Source organism: Salvelinus alpinus, chromosome 21, assembly GCF_045679555.1.
Source record: "Salvelinus alpinus chromosome 21, SLU_Salpinus.1, whole genome shotgun sequence".
In the NCBI taxonomy this organism is placed as follows: Eukaryota; Metazoa; Chordata; class Actinopteri; order Salmoniformes; family Salmonidae; genus Salvelinus; species Salvelinus alpinus.
The window spans coordinates 26735049-26752047 of NC_092106.1; the positions used below are offsets into that span (position 1 = coordinate 26735049).

Below are 16999 nucleotides of genomic sequence, written 5' to 3' on the forward strand. Positions count from 1 at the left end.
TGAGGAGCAGGCCGTTTACTCTGGGCACCTTTCATCCAAGCTACTCAATACTGCCCCTGCAGCCACAAGAAATTAACCTGTCTCCCCTTCATCTACACTGAAGTGGATTTAACAAGTGACATCAATAAGGGATCATAGTTTTCCTCTGGTCAGTCTGAGTCATGGAAAGAGCAGGTGTTCATAATGTACATCTCATAACAGACAAAAATATTCACAACTAAAAAACCATCAATAAATTATGAAAAAATGTCTGACCATGGCACAAAAGAAGTCTTTGCTAAGAAATTGTAAACTGAACAGTGATATTTCCATTTAGATTTCATTTTAATAAAAATGTATTACATACAATAAAATATCCAGTGGTAACATTTAAGAGAGATTTTTTTTTAAAGTCAATAATTTTTTTTTTTTTTTAAATCAGAACAAATCAGAACTTTTTTTAAAATATTTTTTTTCTTTCGGGAAAATACGTATTTATTTTCAATAAGAGTGAGGTGAATTAAGACTGGCAAAATGTGTGATTATGATGTTTGGACTGTATGGGCCATATTGTCAGCAGAGAGGAGTCAAGTTCACAACTGACATCAGTGTGTAACCCAGTCCAAAAACACACGCTAGCCTCTACCACCTAGGCTTGTGTGTAGATCTAAAGGAAAATGTATAGGTATTAGCAGTGCAGTGAAAATTCCTTTCAGATTTTGATGAAGTTCCTAGGAGGTAAGGGATAGGGGCTGTTTCTGGACCGTGCCCATGTGTGTACAGTATGTGTGTCAGGAGTGAGGGTGTAAGTACATGATAGCCCCTGAATCCTCTAGTTTTTTTAAGGCTTCTGCTTCGTGGGTAAGGTCATGGTAGGAATCCTGGAACAGAACGAAAGCAAAGCCTAAACATATCAATTATTTTGCCTGGAAAAAATTGAAAACATACACACAAGTGCACTGAAAAATATACTACCATGGCGTATAACACTTAAAGAGTGTTCATCCCTGACATGGGAGTTGAGTAAAATCCCATGTACACTCACCTTCATGGATTTCATAGTGTCATATCCGTAGTAGTGTATAGGATGCTTCTGGTTTTTGGATGCTGGATATCCAAACCCAGCTATGTGCACCACGTCACAGTAGTTGAGTGCCACAAACACGGCTAGGACCCCTGTGGTGGGGTGTACTGGTTTCTGTAGGAGTGAGAACCAAAACCAATGACACCTATAGTATGGTAACAGACATGTAGTATCGCGTTTGACACTAGGTGGTAGCAGGGACCTGTAAAAACTCATGAGTCCTCTAATTCTGCACGTCTAGTACATTAGTTGGCATCACTGGTATATTACAGAGCAGTGTGCCCTTTTCTTAATGTGTACTGGGATAAAGGGAGATGGTATTATTACTTTTGTCTCCAGAACAATGTGAGGGGTGTCCCTGGTTTGATTCAGCTTTTGCTGACTGTTCAATTATTACTAATCTATTGTGTTATTGACTGTATGTTTGTTTATTCCATGTGTAACTCTGTGTTGTTTGTGTCGCACTGCTTTGCTTTATCTTGGCCAGGTCGCAGTTGTAAATGAGAACTTGTTCTCAACTGGCCTACCTGGTTAAATAAAGGTGAAATAAAATAAATAAAATTAAATGATTACTAATGTTCACAGGGGAATTGTTTCCACATGACAGCAGTGAGGGAGTATAAAATCCCCTTTTCCAAATGGTGCACTCTGTTTCACTCTCCAGTAGCCTTTCCTTATCTGTCCTTTAGGAGAGAGTGGGATAAAGTGAGCCATTGTTTATATTCAGCATCACTCCCAACAAGGGAAACATAGTATTCTTTCTAACAAAGAGATTTACATATTTTTCATATGTTGTGTGTCCCTGGAAATGATCCGAATTCATGTAAACATTAGTTTTGAAAAAAAGTGGGACAGGGTAAGTTAAGTCACCTACACATTTCTGTACTGAATTAAATATTACCACTACCTTTTTTAAACCATGTCTATCTTTATTTCCCAAACACAATTTAATACAATCACAATCGCTTTTTGTCTTTTAATCATTTTAAGCATCTTTTAACACAGGCTTAACACCTAACAAAAACGTTGTACTTTTAAAAACACTTTCAACATAGGCCAGACCCTTTTGTTACCTCATATCCCAGCAATAATGCCTTGCATTACACCTGGGAAGAAAACACTTCAATTTGCTCAACTTGCCATTAGCGCAACCATTTGCTAAACTTAACCCAAGGCAAACATTTTGACTATATTAGCCCACACAGCTACAAGGACACACTTTCATGCTAGTTTTAGGAGCTCATGTTGAAGCGTAGAGACCAACTCATGTATAAAACAATCTTAAAAGTATCTAAAAATGGTAAGCAAGTAGTTGGACCTAACTTTTACCATGTGGTTTCTTCCTTCAGACCTCTTCCTAAATATTTGGTCAAATTATAAATTGTGGATGGTTTCCTAGAAACAAGGGTGGCTCAACCCCGCTCTCCCCTATCTGTTCCATGTAATCATTACCCTTGGTTTACGCAACTACCCACCATTTCCAAGGAAGCTTCTTGTTCAGGTACATTATTCCACCCTACTGCTTTCCCAATTCCTTCCAATAGACCCCTACTGAGGGTCTGCCGTATAAATCAGCCAAATAAAATAAAAATAAAACAAGACACAAAACCTTCAAAATGGCAGACAGAGCCAATACTGGGTGCAGGACCCTTTCCAAAGTAAATGTCTGTGTTAGAGGCACTTTTTAAACATCAATATTGTGACACAGGAATAAAACTTCCATTCTGCTTCTCCTATCAGTACCATGCATTCAGGGGCATTAGTTAGCCCTCAGCTCAGTCAGCCTCTGTATTGTAACCAGGGGGACTGCCTGCTGCTGCCTTCTCACAGGGCATGTGGATGACTGCCAACATGGCACCCACGGGGAGGGGTGAGAGAGAGGCATGGGGGCTGTGGGTCTGCGGTCAGGCCCTCTTACCCTCCTTCTGGCTGACGGGGCACGCACAGGCTCCTCTGGCCCAGGAAAGAGACAAGGCAGAGGAGAGAGTGGGGAAAGGGGTCAGGGCCGAGTGCTCGGAGTGGCCAATAGGGCCACGCAGATGGAGGAGGAGGGCTACTGTCGGACTGATCGTCTGCAGTACCCCTTCTTACCACTGTTACCTTGGCTCAATGTTGTTTCAGCAGTCCAAAGGGTGCACAGCCTCAGTCTGACATAGGGGCTCGCTGGGAGAACAAACTAAACCTAGCTTTGTTCCATCTCAAAGACATCTCCACCATGCACTGAACAAGCTCTCTTGAATGTATCATGTATTTCAAAACCCAGAATTCCTCAGCCAAACGGAGAATTGTGGTCCAATTTGTGAACAGAAAACAGCTCAATGGCTTACTATTAAAATGTAATCTGTCACAATATTCTATTCCACAATCATTTTCCTTGCTTCCATTAGTTCTGTTGTTCCATTCTGCATATGTTCCACTGATATTTTCTGGAATTGCCATCTGTTTTTCTTGCTCTTCCATTTCTGGGTAATCAGTAGAGCGTTTGAAACTGACCTTCTCCTTTCCAAACTGTAGCTGGTAGAAATGCTTACAGACAGCACAGAACACTGGCCCCTGTTCAACAACCATTTTTTTTAAGGATGTACTGAGAAGCCTAAAAAACATCAAGGACTTATCTTTTAATGACTTTGATGAAATGTCAAGAGGAGCAAAATGTTCATTTGTGCAGTTATGTGGTACAAACACCACTCTTGACCTCAAGTCAAAAAGCCTGTTAGCTAAATAATATTCCATTTTAAGTGCTGTAGCTAATCAAATATTGCAACTTTGAGTACTGCAGTCTTTCAAGATTTTTGATAGAACTTAAGTCTACTTCACAGATTTATTTTCTGCCCATATCCTGGTTCCCAAAGTAGCTAGGAGTAAACGGAGCTGGTCCCTTACCTGTTTTCTCTTTGGGTGAAGGGGGATTTGTAGCAGACTGCTGGCCGTCCCATGCAGGAAGTGAGGGTCCAGCACCCGGATGCGACTGGTACTGCCTAGCCAGATCTGTGGAGGGGGCTTCCAGAAACCCTTCCTCACCTGGCACACACACACGTTGATTAGCGAGTGCACACACACAGAGCCTATGTCTACACAATTGAGGCCCTGTTTTAGTCTCATTCTACTCAGTTTCTCAGGGCAACCTAGTCGATGTGTAAATGAGGGGATAATGACCCTATTCCTAATCATGCTAAGAGCGACCGTAGCAGCCTGAGCTAAACCAGAGAGTGGGGGTGTTGGGGCTGCTGAGACCACAGTTTAAATTTTCAAGTAGGTTTGGCAAGGCTGCCATTGATTCTGTATATTTTGTCACTGCATGGCTGGATGGCACGCACACATCCAGTACCCTCTTCTCGTCGTACAGGATCTCTTTGAGCCAGCGGAGGTCCTGCTGTTTGAAAGGCACTAGGACCATGAGGGTGTCGGGGTCGTTGTGCATGCTGGGGTTGTAGGAGGCCGACTCAGGGTAGAAGAGACGCATAGTGGTCTTGTTCCCCACGTCGTCCTCATAACCTCTGACGGGGGCGTCATTTAGCCTGCACAGGGATACAGAGAAAGAGAAACCTTAGCCATTCCCTTCTATAAAAATAGTCATTAAACAGAGTAGTAGTTTAAATAGCATTGTGTGTACTACAGTACTACATTCGAATAAAAAAGCAATACAAAAAACACATAAGGTTGCCATGAAACAGTGCAACTCTGGACAAAAATAACAATTAACATAATAATTACATAATAAGTTTAAGTTTAGTTTAGAGCTGTTCTACCCTCCCTCTAATGTAACAGAATTAACTGCACTATTTCACCACCATGTATCAAAACAAGAATGGAGGTAGGAGAAAGCTTGGTAGGAGAACTCGATTTCCTCGGCCTGTGAGATTAGCGTCTGAGAATGGGAGATGTGAGAACTGAGCAGAACAGAACAGAGCAGAGTGCATTGTGCCTGGATATGACCTAACGCTGGATATGACTTAACTCTAACCCTCGATATGACCAGGCAAAATTGTCTAGGCTGTTGGCAAGAGGTTTATACAAAACTCAAAATGCCTGTGTTCAGTCCAAGGCTATAAATGAGATTTGGAAAGGGCACTGGGGTATTTTTCTGCAGGGTAGAGCAAATCCCCCTTTTAATAAGAGACTGAGTTAACCCAACAGTATACTGATTACACAGAGAAAGGCATTAAAGCAAGGTCACCAGTCTGAGCTGGCCATTATGGTACAGCCACATTGACTCCATTACCCTTTCACGGGCAATACTAATTAGACTATCCCTCTTGAGGACAACGCATCATAGAAAATCTGTTTGTTTTTTACTGGATTACAGGAATTGCTATGGAAAAAGCCATTGGGGAAATAGCTAAACACTATTGCAGCTACAGACTGTACTCAGAGCCATATTTCAATATCAAATTATATGGCTCTTGACTGTACTGCAATATATTGCACTCTATGTACTGACATTGATTAGGAATACCACTAATTGTGCAGGAACATCATTGGGTCAATGAGGAAATAGTCCATCAAACGTAGTGCATCAGATAGATCTGATAAATGAAACAGAAGTGGTGAGTTGTAGCAACAGTTCAATAGAAGAGAGAGGGAGGATGGACTTAATGACGATCGTGTGGTAGAAAACAGGATGGAACCATTAAGCTTTATACTTACCGGATCACCACGTCGTACTCATTGATGATGCCGCCCAAGGAGCTGTTTTTAATGGAAAACCCATTTCCTATGACTGCACACGTTCTGCAGTCTAGACTGCGGACATAAAACAAAATAAAAAAATTTTTACAATCCATTTACTTTAGTGTTGCCCTTTCTATAATTTTAAAGTTCAAGGCCACTTTGAGGGGTGACTAACTGCACACTACAGTAGAACCACTGGACATTTTCCAACACTTCCATTGTAATAGTGACTGGGTCACTGCTTGGTTTGACATTTGGCATTCTTGCTTGAAATGAAGTTAATGAACTAAGGCAGCTTCCTTGTGGCACATTTGTCCATCCATTATACACACACCACAGGGATGATTTGAGTCATTACGTTAGCACAGCATTTACACTACATTTAGGAGACACACACACCAACATATATTGCTCTCAGACACATATCAGCTATCGGTGGTTCTTTGTGACCGTAACAATTATTGTAAGAAATAAAGTGGTTCATACGGCACACCAGAGGTTAACTCTTGCTAATATGGCTAAGAATCACTCATCACATTTACCTATCAATGCTGGCTGGCATTTTGTAATTGGCAATAATGGCTAAAACCTTCAGCAGCAGCAACTCTGGAAAAGAGAGAGGGATTAAACAAGGTGTGATCACTTGGACTGACTGTAAATTCTGATAAATGTGTCTTTACATAGAGAAGTCCATATCGAGAGGACTGATGACCCAATACGGTTTTCAAATACTAGTCGTAAACTCGACGCACGTCACACACATTTTCTGGAAAGGGAGCATAAACCTAGTGGACATTGACTCCATAATGCTTCTCAATCAATCAAATTACTCTTGGTAAGCTAATAGCGTGTAGAGCATTAATATTTGTTTTACTTTTTATTGAGTTTTGTAATTTTTCTTTTTACATGTACAAAACAATAAAAAAATGCATACAAAGATGACCCAAATTGTCCCCATCCAACCTCCCGCATCCCTCCCACCCAGCAACTGAGGTTGCTTATCAGTCCCCCTCCCTCCCATCCATCCTCTGATTCCCCCTGTACCACCCCTTCCCCATGGGCCTGAAAGCATAGAAAGTAACAAAAGTCTAAATAAATAGAGTATATCAATTGGTTTGAATGTGTGGGAGTTTAGCAGAGATTGTTCTTTACAGAGTCAAGGACTCAATTGTTCCTTGACTAGCACCATTCAGCCTAGCTGTCAATAATTATAATGTAATAACTTCTAATAGTATAGAGAGTGAAGTGGTTGCCATCTTAGAGCCAACATTTTTTTCACAGCAGTGCTGCCTGCCAGCAGTCATCTTCTCTGACTGGTCGAGAGATTCGTGGGGCTATCATTGTCAAGTAACATATTAGATGCATGAATTTAAATATTCAATGCTTTGCACTTCAAAATAAATTGTGTAACTTTGTCCCAGAAGCATTTAACTGCAGGGCACATCATACGAAGGAATGGGAGTAGTTGGGAGTTGGGGCCAATTTCATCGTAAAACATTTCCTTGGTGTTAAATACATTCTGTGAACAAACTTAAACATTTATAAATTGATGGTTTGGATTAAGGGATGCCACGGTCAAATGTTTCAATATTCTGTTCCAGTGGTTCAAATTCAATTAGATCTGTGGACCATATTTTAATAGCTAGCTCAGAATTTGATTTTCAAAAGTTGTTTATATATTATACTGATCAGTTATTTCAGAAGCCCAGATCATTTATTTATAAATCCCATCATTGGATGTTTCGGTAGTTGGGTTTCCCAAGGGACTACACTGCGCAGCTATACTGGCCTAAATTGTAAATATAGAAAAAAGGAGTTGCCTGGTAATGTGTATATCTTTCAAATCTTGGAATGTTCTCAAACCATTAGTGCACATGATAACAGCAAGGGTACGGATTCCACATATGGACCATTGGGGGGATGAAAAAGGCCACCTCCAGATCGCAAGGCATTATTGTGAAATATTGGTGTATAGGCATGACATTTTGAATCCCAGTTACATCGTTTAAACATTTTGCACCAAATAGAAATAGTGTGAGCAATAAAATGACCAAAGCGTAGTTTACATTGTTTAAGTGATATAAAATCAGTGAATATTTATATCAGGGCCATAGGAGACACCATATTTTTCTCTGTACTCAGCCAGTAAAATAATCATGTCTAAACAAATTCAAGGTGGGGCAAAATGCTAGAGCTTGGAAATACAATTTAAAGTTTGGTACAAATAGTCCTCCTACATATTTTCCTCTTTGTAAATATATTCATTTATCTGGGATTGTTTACATTGCCATATACATTTTGAAACAGGACTATGGATTTGTATCTAAATAGCCAGAAGGTGGAGCCACGGGAAGCATTGAACTACAGAAATTCAGCCTTGGCAATATATTCATTTTGACAATAGATATGCTGCTGGTTAAAGCAACGGGGATATAATTCCACCTACTGAGGTCAGATTGAATACATCAGTAGATTTGAGAGAAGTGTTATTTCCTTTCATTGACAAATTGCCTGGGCCAGAGGTTCCATGGATAATAAGAATAGCAGAGGTGAAATTGGATCACCTTGTCTGCTACTTCTAGTGATTCTGAACAGAGCAGATATTGTCTGTTATGGCTGGGGGATTGATATATAGTATTTCAATAATATGAATGAAATTGGAGCCAATTCCTATATGTTCCCAAAACAGACCAGAGATATGATAATTTTGGTCAATCAAAAGCTTTTTCTGCGTCAAGAGATAATACAGCCCAAGAAGCTGTTGTTTCTGATGAAGCATCTAAGATATGTAATAGTCAGAGGCTATCCGAGGATAAACGCTTTTAAAACAAACCGCTTTGGTCCGTGTGGATCAATTAGGGTAAGTCATGAGACGACAAAATTTTTGGAAAAAAGTTTAATATCTGTGTTTATCAAAGATTGGGGGTGATAGAGAAAACGATGGCATCCTTATTTCTTGAAATAAAAGCAAAATTAGAATGAAATGTAATTTCATAAACATGTTCCATTAAAGGCTTTGTGGGAAAAAAACTAAAACAAAGCAATTACACAATGAAATGAGAGCACATACCACTGCCTTTAATACCGTAGGGTAATGCAAGAGTGGACTGATTATGTCGCCAGAAGAAATCATCCAGTTTGAAGAAGAGCTGTGTTTGTCTGCTAATGCTGTATTAGAAACAGGGGAGAATAGATTTCACATTACAACACAGAAAAACAAAGATATACTGTATAGTTCCTACTAAATATTCCACACTGCCAATGGCATGGAGATATACAGTATACACTGCTGACCTGGCAGTTTTAGTTTGTCATTAAACTGAAATGACCTTAATGGCCGTAATTCCTTCTCATTGTTCAATGTAATCAACCCCCATGTCTATGACATGCTGACCACACCGCTTGCATCACGTGCGTTGCAAAATAAATTTACACATACACTTGAAGTCGGAAGTTTACATAAACTGAGTTTAAATGTATTTGGCTAAGGTGTTTCACAATTCCTGACATTTAATCCTAGTAAAAATGCCCTGTCTTAGATTAGTTAGGATAACCACTTTATTTTAAGATTGTGAAATGTCAGAATAATAGTGGAGAGAATTATTTATTTCATATTTTATTTCTTTCATCACATTCCCAGTTGGTCAGAAGTTTACATACACTCAATTAGTATTCCCACAATAAGTTGGGTGAATTTTGGCCCATTCCTCCTGGCAGAGCTGGAGTAACTGAGTCCGGTCTGTAGGCCTCCTTGCTTGCACACGCTTTTTCAGTTCTGCCCACAAATATTCTATGGGATTGAGGTCAGGGCTTTGTGATGGCCACTCCAATAGCTTGACTTTGTTGTCCTTAAGCCATTTTGCAACAACTTTGGAAGTATGCTTGGGGTCATTGTCCATTTGGAAGAAACACGTGACCAAGCTTTACCTTCCTGACTGATGTCTTGAGATGTTGCTTCAATATATCCAGAATTTTTCTTCCTTGTGAAGCCATCTATTTGTGAAGTGCCCCAGTCCCTCCTGCAGCAAAGCACCCCCACATGCTGCCACCCCCGTGCTTCACGGTTGGGAGGGTGTTCTTCGGCTTGCAAGCCACCCCCTTTTTCCTCCAAACACAACAATGGTAATTATGGCCAACCAGTTCTATTTTTGTTTCATCAGACCAGAGGACATTTCTCCAAAAAGTACAATTTTGTCCCCATTTGCAGTTGCAAACTGTAGCAGTGGCTTCTTCCTTGCTGAGCAGCCATTCAGGTTATGTCGATATAAGACTCGTTTTACTGTGGATATAGATACTTTGTAACTGTTTCCTCCAGCATCTTCACAAGGTGCTTTTCTGTTATTCTGGGATTGATTTGCACTTTTGCACCAAAGTACGTTCATCTCTAGGAAACAGAACGCGTCTCCTTCCTGAGAGGTATGACGGCTGCGTGGTCCCATGGTGTTTATACTTGCGTACTATTGTTTGTACAGATGAATGTGGTACCTTCAGGCATTTGGAAATTGCTCCCAAGGATGAACCAGACTTGTGGAGGTCTACAATTTTTTCTCTGAGGTCTGAGCTGATTTCTTTTGATTTTCCCTTGATGTCAAGCAAAGAGGCACTGAGTTTGAAGGTAGGCCTTGAAATAAATCCACAGGTACACCTCCAATTGACTCAAATAATGTCAATTTGCCTATCAGAAGCTTCTTAAGCCATGACATCACTTCTGGAATTTTGCAAGCTGTTTAAAGGCACAGTCAACTTAGTGTATGTAAACTTCTGACCCACTGGAATTGTGATACAGTGAATTATAAGTGAAATAATCTGTCTGTAAACAATTGTTGGAAAAATTACTTGTGTCAAGCACAAAGTAGATGTCCTAACCGACTTGCCAAAACTATAGTTTGTTAACAAGAAATTTGTGGAGTTGTTGAAAAACAAGCTTTAATGACTCCAACCTATGAGTATGTAAACTTCCGACTTCAACTGTACATGTTATTCAATCATTGCACCCGCACTGCTCGCACGCCTCAGCGAGCATCTGCGTGGCCATGCGCTAAAATAGAACCCATTTCTATTTGTGACGCTCAACGCACTGCAAGTCCGGCCTCTCCCATCTCCTCATTGGTCTTTAGGAGCATATACCCACGTGGGTGATTGAAAGATGAACTGACGTCCACACTCCAGTTGGTTGTAGTAATGCACCTTAAAGTTGGTTGCCAACCGCCATATAAAGTCCAAAGAAGTAAAGAAGAAGCCTGAAGGAGGAGAGATGACGAGAAAGGAATTTGGTTTACCGTTTTATCTGTGGATTAATTGTCCGGGTAGAGGACCTTGTGCATTTCAGGTAAAATAACAACCCAATGTTTATATCCTTGGACAAATTAGCTAGCAACAGCAAGCTAGCTAGCTAAATTGACATAAATGTTTAATGCTTTTCGACCTATCCCCAAATTAATATAATTGGTTCAGAGTTTGTTTTGATATTTCAACCTGCGTGTCCTGATCATGCCTTGTGTGGGGCTACAAAATCATCATGCGCGCGATGGCGCGGTTTGGTCAGCATGTTAGGCAGACAAATCGTACTCATTATAAGCAAAGCTGATTTCAATACATTTTTCCCCTCAACACGTAATGTCTACATGATGTCATTCATCAAGCATGACCCTCCATAAACCATCCTCTGCTAAAAGCTACTTTTTGGCTCCCGATTGGTGCAGCGGTATAAGCCACTACGTCTCAGTGCTAGAGGCTTTACTACAGACACCCTAGTTCGAATCCAAGCTATCCCAAACGGCCGTGATTGGGAGTCCCGTAGGGCGGCGCACAATTGCCCCAGCGTCATCTGGGTTTGGCCGTCATTGTAAATAAGAAATTTGTCCTTAACTGACTTGCCTAGTTAAATAAAAGGTTCAAAATAAAATAAAAACGTATTTTTACTGCCAAGAAGAACAAAACAATGATATGCAGTACTGAGACTCAAGGGAATGGGGTGAGACGAACATCATGACCACACTAGTAATTAAATGTATGTGAAAAAAAGTCATGTCTGGCTTACAGTCTCCTCATGTTAATTCTCTGGTTGGAATTTAACATGGAGGATTATGTTTTAGATGCTAGCTGTTTACGAGTAAGTAACAGTCTTTGACTGTTAGTTGTGGAGACATGTATTACCATGCTGTGCCAGTTGTAGTTGTCAGTGAAAGGGGACATCTTGGGGGCTTCCAATTAGGAGGGACATTGTTATTGCCTGATTTGCATGTGTAAAATGACCTGACCTTCATCACTGCCACACACATGAATCACAATCAGTTGGCAAACAGTATTGACCTTGAGAAAATGGAGCGTTGTTGATCTCTATAATTTACAAGTCCTGTCTGAGCTGAGAGGAGGCCAACTGAACTCTATGGTCTAGTGGTTAGAGAAACATGGCTGACCAAGGTTGCTGGGCCAGTAGGACAGATGGGCCATTGCACTGTTGCACCCTTGAGCAGGGCACACAAACAGAACAGCTCGAGTACATAGCCAATTGAATAAACAGATAATAGCAGAGTAAAAAAAAATGAAATGGGGGACCATTCAAGTATCCTGGACAAAGGTACTCAGCAAGCCAGAGGAATACATTTGTCCATTGTCCTCCTGAAAAACATATAATTGTGTGAATCGAAAGCTCCTTTAAAAATAGACTTGCTCTTAGGTGTCTGTTTTCAATGATGATCCAGCAACAGTTTCAACTTAAACGATTGTTACAGAAAATGTACTTTAAAAGGAAAATTCTTTCCTTTCATAATAAAATTGTTCCTACTTACAAAAAAAATCTGAATTTTACTGGTGACTGGGTGAAAACAGCCCCCAAATGGCCAAAGAAGCTGGCACCTGGCATTCCAGTAAAAGCATTGGCATCATCCCCACCCTCCTCGTTTTAAAGATAGACACTCCATTACTCACTTAAAATTGAGGCTCTCCCACTTCTTCTGCTTTAGCCAGCCACCGCACAGTGACTTGCTCGGAGTTGGAGGAGACTTGCTGATGCCTCCATAGCTGAAAGACAAGCACACGAATCACCACATTTGGAACAGAAACTGATTACTTTTTTTAACTCAGTATGTCCAGTGACACTAGTTTTTTTTTTAAATGGCAAGTGTGGGTATCTATTGAAGGCCTAAATTGACCGCCGTTTACCCACTTACAGCTGTAGGTAGATTAGATGCTCGGCGAATGGAATGGGTTGTCAACGTCATGTGACTCAGCAGTGGCCTTATTTCAAGGTTTCTCTTTCCTTCAGTAAAGCATAAATCAGTATCTGTGTGATTGGTCTACCTGCCACTTCACAGAGAGGGAGCTTCTAGGCAGTAGACCAGGGCTGAGGGCCGAGCAGCCTTACCTCTGGAGGAAGACATGGGAGCAGTAGTAGGAGACGAAGAACAGAACAACAGCGATCAGTCTAAAGCACCATGCTGGAGAGAGAACAACCACATGAATAGATTAGAAACCAACATCATGCTTTTCTTGTATAGCCTGTGGTCAAATCCTAGTTTATGATATTGCAAATTGCTGCTAAATGTGGAGATCCAATCTGCAGGCAGGCAGATCCAATCTGCAGGCAGGCAGGACTGCAAGCAGATTCTAACTTCCTACAGTACAGTATCACTAACTTAACTGGAGTGGAACGGAGGAGTGCTATTAATTGAGCCTTAAAAAAAAAACATAGCAGACCCTAGAACTCTTAGTTCCCATATCAAACAACTCTGCCGAACAAAAGTCCCCTCTACCTCCACATGAGCAACATATCTCAGACCACAACCATTCTCTCATCTCATAGATACACTCCCCAGCCCAGATAGTGCCCTACATGTATAGGGGATTGGGAGGGAGGGAGGGGAGTCCTCCAACTCAAAGACATACTTCCCACACGTTTGTTACAGAAATACAAATGGCTGCTTACATGCTAAAGGCAAACACGTAGTGCCAAACTAAACACGGTCTCCATCGAGCTGAATCTGCTTTCTGGGACTCCCATTAACTGAGCCAGAGAAACCTTGAAATGGCTTTTCATTTTCAGCACAGCAGCTATAGTCAAACCAAAATGAGCTGGTGTAAATTGCAAAAGCAAGCATCCGGCTCTGAAGGCAAGGCCAATGTGTTTTCTGTCAAAGGAGACAAAATGAGAAGGCTAGATCAAGGCAGCGCCAAGCTGTGCGTTTCTGTATGATGATCATAACACATCCAGGAACATCGGGATTATACATGACAGGCTTGGAATGTGTCTTATAGTATGTACAATGGCTGAATTAATGTGTAAGACAAAGCACAGTATGTGAGAGCTATAACACAAGGATGTTATTGTGCAACACTACATCCACCAAAATCTTGAGCGAATTGAAAGAATGAAACTGTACTGGGCTAGAGTTGTACAAATACTGTAATCCTTCGATAAAAAGAAAAGTAAAGAAAATACAAGACAAATTTTATGTACAACTGCCACAAATGAAGAGACAGGGGTTCAATGTGTGATAAAAGTATTTTATGTACAGGTCTATTAACCAACCACTGTAAGGAAGCAGCGGGGGAGCTTACTTTTAGCCGTCTTTAGGGACATCTTCACATGCTCCGTCGCCCTCTCATCTCAGTACTGCGCATGATGTTACCCTGAGGGAGGAGGAATAACATATTAGCACCAAAAACATCTGGCTCAATCGGACAGCAGTGGCGCGAGCCAATTAAATTAACAAAGTGCCTTAAAATGGCACCATAAATGACATCTTTCTCCTTCCGGATGATAAATGAGAAGCTGGAAGTGAGATGAAACACCAAGGCAATACGTAGACTCTGTGCTCATCGTGAAAAAAGTGGAATTGTCAGTGTCCAGTGTCCATCCACCAGAAAGCTGTGTCCAGTAACCAGACAGCGTGGCAGATAGATATATATAGAGAGAGACAGACACACACACACAGCAAGAGAGCCAGACACACAGAGCGAGATACAGAGCATGAGAGAGAGCCAGAGCGCCAGACACACACAAACACAGAGAGAGACAGAGACAGAGTCATGTGCAACATGAGCTCCTGATATATTTCATATTTTTTGGTTTTTAGAATGAGATAAACTCTAATCGGAAAAGAATTCCAGACAAGTAGTGATGAACAACAACTCTATTCATTCAGAATAGAAAAAAAGTAACTTTGCGCCTCAAGTTAAGAAGTTGACTCTAGCTAGCTAGCTACACAACAAAGACCTAGCCAGCAGACTAACAAGCTAGCCAGAAGAAATGAGCTAGAACAAACCTAGCAAGGGGAGTTAATACAACTACATCAAACGACCAAACTGAGTGAGTAAACCAAAAAGAAGCACGGACTAACTTTAAACATATCTTGTTTTTTTGTGTAAAGATTTGTCACTCTTTTTGCTGGTTTTTGAACTAAATTAGAGCTAGCTAGCTAGCAACAGCAGCAGACAGACAAATCGGTTGCTATGGCAATGGGGCAGCAGGACAGAGAAGCAGCAGCAGTAGTAGCAGAGCCCACAGGCACCATGTCCCCACTCCCCCTCAGCGCTGAATCCATTCTCTACCCTCCAGAGGCCAAACATGACACAACGAGGAAAGCTTTTAAACAGACACTACTAAAGGGGAGGCCAGAAACCATTTTCACAGATCTCTACAAAAACGGTGATGTGAGTAATCTCATCTTCCTCACTGACCAGCCAAATGCATGGCGCTCAGCAGTGTGCTATCACTACATATCCATAAAGAGAGAATCTGTAATTGGGTGGAAGCTGAAAATCAGAGAGACAGACGCCCCTGACAGCACCATGATAACAATCAACCTCTACAAGACTGGGACTGTCATGGTGCAAGGTAATCTTAGGCTGTTTGAAACAGACTTTCAGACAATTAAGGAGAGAATGGAGCGAGAGAGAAGGATACCACCAGTGACATGCCCTCCCACAAGACAAACTCCACCAGCACCACCCCTAGTAACAGGCACATCCAGCACCCCACCATAGTGAAGGACACACCCCAGGAGGAGAGCGACCCCCTCAGTGCAGAGCAGGCTCAGGCCCTCCTCACCACCATGGATGCCATGAGGGATGAGTTCACCAAACTGAAGGGGGAGGTGGTCCTGCTCAGGGAGAGCATGATCAAACAGCAACCAGACAACCACACCTTAGAGGAGCTCCTAACCAAGATGCGGACAGAGCAGGACAGCAGCCTTGCAACACAGCTGAACGAGGTTCAGCAAGAGAGAGACGGACTCAAGAGAGAGCTGGCTGATCTAACAAAGGAGGTGTTAGCTCCAAAAAGACAGGCAGAACAGTAATAACAATCTGACCACACTAAGAGATGAGCTGCAGGAGAGAAAGAGAACAGAGGACAGGCTGCAGGAGCAGCTAGATCACCACTCTATGACATGCCCTCACACAGCAGAGGAGCCCAGCTCAACCAGCCAGGCCTCCCCAGCCCTGCCTGCTGCACCTCTCCTCCCCAGCCCACAGAACAGCGGCACCGGCCAGCCACACCCCAGCTCCAACACCCACCAGCCCCCCCTAGTCCAGAGGAAACACTGGCTGACATCGTTCTGTTGATGGACTCAAATGGGAAGTTTGTTCAGGAGAAGAAACTTTTCCCTAGACACAAAACGAGAAAGGTGTGGTGCCCAACAACGCAGAGTGCCATGGAGCTGCTTGATAAGGCCCATCTTCGGTCGCCAAGCCACATAATCATACACACTGGAAGCAACGACCTGCGTGCTCAGCAGGAGAGGGTGGCGACTTCACTACGGTGAGTGATTGAGAAGGACTCCGCAATCTTCCCCAACTCAAGAATCGTGGTGTCAACCCTTCCACAGAGGCAGGACTTCCACCCTGCCACAATCCAAAGAGTAAACGCCAGCCTCTCCCGGGACTGTGCCCTGCGACCCAATGTACACTTGGCACACCATCGATCTGGACTGTCTCTATGACCATGTTCACCTGTACAGGGAGACAGTCCCCATCCTTGCCAAGACTCTCAAGGACGTCGCTTTAAACCGCAGCCCGACTTCTCCACCCAGGAACAGCTGAGCAATCTCCACTTCTCCGAGATCACCGAGACAACACCAGCCACAGCACCCAGCCACAGCACCAACCTCAATGCCCACCATAGCCAGCGCAGCAAAGACCACCCCAGCCCAGCTTCAGAGCCACCCAGACGAGGCCTCCCACCCCCCACCACAGACCCACACTTGGAGGAGCCACAGCCCAGTAGGCAGAGCTAAGCACAGGCTGTGAGAGGAGCAACTGGTC

At 42.3% G+C, this 16999-nt stretch overlaps 1 protein-coding gene across 2 annotated transcripts in view; it reads right to left on the reverse strand.

The window, feature by feature from the left end:
- Positions 1–305: 305 nt before the first annotated feature.
- Positions 306–16999, reverse strand: part of LOC139548144 (CMP-N-acetylneuraminate-beta-galactosamide-alpha-2,3-sialyltransferase 4-like) — a 44194-nt gene continuing 27500 nt past the window's right edge. For both annotated transcript variants that reach the window (XM_071357575.1, XM_071357576.1), the window contains 10 exons: positions 14294–14365; positions 13101–13173; positions 12665–12757; positions 8805–8902; positions 6277–6340; positions 5711–5806; positions 4392–4581; positions 3947–4084; positions 1025–1177; positions 306–860 (listed from right to left, as the gene is read on the reverse strand). In XM_071357575.1, coding sequence (XP_071213676.1) covers positions 771–860; positions 1025–1177; positions 3947–4084; positions 4392–4581; positions 5711–5806; positions 6277–6340; positions 8805–8902; positions 12665–12757; positions 13101–13173; positions 14294–14315 — 1017 coding nt within the window. In that variant the 5' untranslated portion in view covers positions 14316–14365 and the 3' untranslated portion in view covers positions 306–770. The remainder of the gene's footprint in view (positions 861–1024; positions 1178–3946; positions 4085–4391; positions 4582–5710; positions 5807–6276; positions 6341–8804; positions 8903–12664; positions 12758–13100; positions 13174–14293; positions 14366–16999) is intronic.